The sequence below is a fragment of the Oncorhynchus gorbuscha genome, unplaced genomic scaffold (genome assembly GCF_021184085.1).
Source record: "Oncorhynchus gorbuscha isolate QuinsamMale2020 ecotype Even-year unplaced genomic scaffold, OgorEven_v1.0 Un_scaffold_1818, whole genome shotgun sequence".
NCBI classification, from domain to species: Eukaryota; Metazoa; Chordata; class Actinopteri; order Salmoniformes; family Salmonidae; genus Oncorhynchus; species Oncorhynchus gorbuscha.
The window spans coordinates 17501-22270 of NW_025746492.1; the positions used below are offsets into that span (position 1 = coordinate 17501).

General features: G+C 49.6%; 1 protein-coding gene across 1 annotated transcript in view; it reads right to left on the reverse strand.

The window, feature by feature from the left end:
• Window positions 1–1980, reverse strand: part of LOC124024282 (E3 ubiquitin/ISG15 ligase TRIM25-like) — a 9622-nt gene extending 7642 nt beyond the window's left edge. The window contains exons 1-3 of the mRNA XM_046338269.1: window positions 1826–1980; window positions 741–1324; window positions 361–456 (exon numbers count right to left, since the gene is read on the reverse strand). Coding sequence (XP_046194225.1) covers window positions 361–456; window positions 741–1324; window positions 1826–1964 — 819 coding nt within the window. The 5' untranslated portion in view covers window positions 1965–1980. The remainder of the gene's footprint in view (window positions 1–360; window positions 457–740; window positions 1325–1825) is intronic.
• Window positions 1981–4770: the final 2790 nt, after the last annotated feature.

The following is a 4770-nucleotide window of genomic DNA, read 5'->3' on the forward strand; positions in this document are numbered from 1 at the left end:
TGTGTGTACTGTGTGTGTGTGTACTGTGCCTGCGTGTGTGTTCTGTGTGTGCTGTGTCTGTGTGTGTGTACTGTGTGTACTGTGTGTACTGTGTCTGTGTGTACTGTGTCTGTGTGTGTGTTCTGTGTCTGTGTGTGTGTTCGTGTGTGTGTGTGTGTGTGTGTGTGTGTGTGTGTGTGTGTGTGTGTGTGTGTGTGTTTGTGTGTGTGTGTGTGTGTGTGTGTGTGTGTGTGTGTGTGTGTGTGTGTGTGTGTGTGTGTGTGTGTGTGTGTGTGTGTGTGTGTGTGTGTGTGTGTGTGTGTGTGTGTGTGTGCTGTGTCTGTGTGTGTGTGTCTGTGTGTGTGTGTTCCAGACACACACCTGTATGTTCTCCAGTGATGTCCTGATGTCCTGCACCTTCTTTTCTCTCTGTGTGATCATGTCCCTCAGCTCTGCCTCTGTGATTTCCAACTGAGACTGCATACAGAAACAGACCGGAGTCAACATACTGCAATGTACTTATTCCGTATTCCTAGTATGTACATATCTACCTCTACCTCAAAGCATGTGATTAACACAATTTAAATATGTTTCAAACACCCAGTCTCTTTTGTGTAGAGTTTATTAAACTGACTATATAGCTTTGGTTAATACAGTATGTTTTCATTTCTACAGTAGTAGCATTGCAATTGGAGTACCCTACATCTCCATCAGAATTAGTTCACACACCTCTGCTCCTCCACCTCTGTCCCTCTCCCTACCTTCTTAATGAGCCACTCTCTCTTGGCTGGTATAACCTGGTGTCCATGGTGCTCTCCCTCCATGCACACGGCACACCCACATGTCTGGTCTGTCCGGCAGAAGAACTCCAGCCCCCTCTGGTGTTCAGGACAGAGAGGCGCGTCGGTGAAGGAATCAGCCGGCCCGCTCAGGGTGTATCTGCGTGGGACAACAGGAGGGGCGGGGGGCGAGAGGGCGGTGGTGTTGGAGGAGAAGGGTGAGGGTGGGTGGGGGTGGAGGACGGGCGGAGGGGTTCTGGAGTTCGAAGGTCGTTGGAACCTGGTCTTCATCTCCAACAACAAATCCCCAGGCATCACACCCATCCCTGGGGGTCTTGGAGGGACCGGAGGACGCTCAACCCCGTATGACACCTCCTCATTTCCACTGCCACCCCAACCTTGACTCTCAATCCCTCCTTCAAACACCATGGCCCCCCGGTCCAATCCGTCCGCCATCTTCTTAAACTGCTCGGTGATCTCCTTCAGGGTGCGGTTGATGTGAAGTTCCGGCCTCTTCTTGAAGCTCTCCTTACACAGCGGGCACACACACGTCTTCCCTCCTCCTCCTTCAACAACAAGTTACAGTTCATTTCATTCATTCAAATGGCGGAATACAATTGATCTCTGAATGGGGATGTGATGAAATAGCCCTACTAATAGGAAACAACCAATAAGATTGCATGGATGTAAGTTGTTGCATATATTGGGCTCATGTACATACAAACAAATGTACATTTATATTTCAGGTAATCTACAGTATATAGACCTATGTAAACATTTATATTTCAGGTAATCTATGTAAACATTTATATTTCAGGGAGTCTACAGTATATAGACCTATGTAAACACTTATATTTCAGGTAATATACAGTATATAGACCTATGTAAACATTTATATTTCAGGGAGTCTACAGTATATAGACCTATGTAAACACTTATATTTCAGGTAATATACAGTATATAGACCTATGTAAACATTTATATTTCAGGTAATATACAGTATATAGACCTATGTAAACATTTATATTTCAGGTAGTCTACAGTATATACAAAGCCACAATACACACCATCCCAGTAGGTGGAGATGCAGTCCAGACAGTAGCTGTGACCACAGGGTGTGGAGACTGGGTTGGTGAACACATCCAGGCAGATAGAACAGATGAACTGATCCTCAGAGAGGAAGCCACCCGGTCCGGAGAGAGCCATTCTGGGGAAAATGGTAGAGCTAATGGTCTGTACCTCTGCTGGGGAGACGGTAAGGCTGGCTGGTAGGGCTACTGGTCTGGAGCTCTGCAGCTAGGGGGCAACAGAACACAAGTGTTAGGTGTCATTAAACAGTTTGTTGAGAGGAATCTGCCCAGCCCAGAGGGAGCCTGGCTGGGGCTGGGGCTGGGGCTGGGGCTGGGGCTGGGGCTGGGACTGGGGCTGGAGGCTGAGGCTGGGGCTGGGGCTGAGGCTGGGGCTGGGGCTGGGACTGGGGCTGGGGCTGGGGCTGGAGGCTGGGGCTGGGGCTGGGGCTGGGGCTGGGGCTGGGGATGAGGCTGAGGCTGAGGCTGGGGCTGGGGCTGGGGCTGGGGCTGGGGCTGGGGCTGGAGGCTGGGGCTGGGGATGGAGCTGGGGCTGGAGCTGGAGGCTGGGGCTGGGGCTGAGGCTGAGGCTGGGGCTGGGGCTGAGGCTGAGGCTGGGGCTGGGGCTGAGGCTGGGGCTGGGGCTGGGGCTGGGGCTGGGGCTGGGGCTGGGGCTGGGGCTGGGGCTGGGGCTGGGGCTGGAGGCTGGGGCTGGGGATGGGGCTGGGGCTGGGGCTGGGGCTGGGGCTGGAGGCTGGGGCTGGGGCTGGAGGCTGGGGCTGGGGATGGGGCTGGGGCTGGGGCTGGGGCTGGGGCTGGGGCTGGAGGCTGGAGGCTGGGGCTGGGGCTGGGGCTGGGGCTGGAGGCTGGGGCTGGGGCTGGGGCTGGGGCTGGGGCTGGGGCTGGGGCTGGGGCTGGGGCTGGGGATGGGGATGGGGCTGGGGCTGAGGCTGGGGCTGAGGCTGGAGGCTGGTGAGACACTAGGGCTGGCTGGTAGGGCTACTTATCTGGATCTCTGCAGCTAGGGGACAGGAGCTCCCAGGTATTAGGTGGAATGAGAGTGTGTGTAAATGTCCCTTTTGTTTAGGTAATGTCTGTCAGCACTGTATTACATAACACACACACACACACACACACACACACACACACACACACACACACACACACACACACACACACACACACACACACACACACACACACACACACACACACACACACACACACACACACACACACACACACACACACACACACACACACACACACACACACACACACACACACACACACACACACACACACACACAGTCTGTGTCCTCCACAGAGGAACATTTGTCTCAGTCAAGCATGGCTGCCTGTGAGATAATGTAGAAGAATGTGGTCTGTGCACTCTGACTGATGTTTACCCTAGTTAGCTCACACAGTAGGCCTGTATCTGTCACATCAGACAGGGAGTGGAATGAAGTAGGACCGGTAGCACAGAGGAGACCTCAACCAGCGCTGATACTGTTGCCTATTGCAACATGGTGAAAACAACCTGGTCTGTTTGGAGAAAACAAGGATCAATAGGCCTGTTGTTAGGCCACAGGCTCTGCCTGACAGGAAACATCTTTAAACATGCACTATAACTAGGCAATATGTTTAAAACACAAAATAAGACTGCTAGTAATCCTCACTTACTCGTTTGCACTCTGTAACCTAAACTCCTATTTGGGGCTCACACAATGTTACTTTCACAAATCACTACCTAGACTATGTCATTACCACACATGCTATGTCAAAACCACCCAGCCTATGTCATGACCACCCAGCCTATGTCATGACCACCCAGCCTATGTCATGACCACCCAGGGTATATCATGTTCTTAGTACTTATTATTATCTTTCATTTGTTTATGGTTAATGTCAGTAGCCATACTAGGGTGGCCACATGTAAAATATCCATATGCACGCACTCTCTCACAGACACACACACACACACACACACACACACACACACACACACACACACACACACACACACACACACACACACACACACACACACACACACACACACACACACACACACACACACACACACACACACACACACACACACACACACACACACACACACACACACACACACACACACACACAGAGAGAGCTCATGGGGTTTAAGGTGGAAGAGAGCAATACAAATGTAAATTACGTCATCATTTCTCAACGTTTGTACGGACAGGTGTATCTATTGAATCTCATTATAGAATATGCCCAAATGCTTCCTCCAATTGCAACATCTGCCTATGCCCACACATATTGTCTCAAGAAAAACATGTATATTTTGAATTAAGTTTGATGAAATGACCTTCTATATTTCCACCTAATACAGCTACTTACTTACTTTTGCAGCTCTTCCTCAGAAGCAAACTTGTAAGGCATAACTTTCCTCTCCAAGGTTACCTGGAATTTTGCCTTTCAGGATTTGAAAAATATGATTGGTTAACCATTGGCCTATGACATGTCTTGCGCTGCACTGGGCTGCATGGCATGTCAGATCTTAAAAATGATTGAAGAACACGTGTTAAACATCATCAGTAGGTTTAGCCACATCCTTACGATATTATATATATTTTCATAAGCGCAACGTGAGCGCAAGTGACAGGTCGGAATATTTGATCAAAATTGGGGACAAATCAGCCTTTTGTTTTATAAGTTAGTAGTGTTTGAATTTGTTGATAAAATGCATGACATGAATGACATGATTGGCTTTGGTCACCCAAAGCCATACTGGTTGAAATAGAATGCACTTCTTCACTTCCTTCACTGTGTTATCTCATACTAATGTTCTCTTGCAGGAAAATCCACAGGTACTTGCCATCTCTCTTATCATGCATCTGTACCTTGAGTTCTTCTACTACTCATCATCAACTATCAGGTGACTAGGCAACGTGAAATCA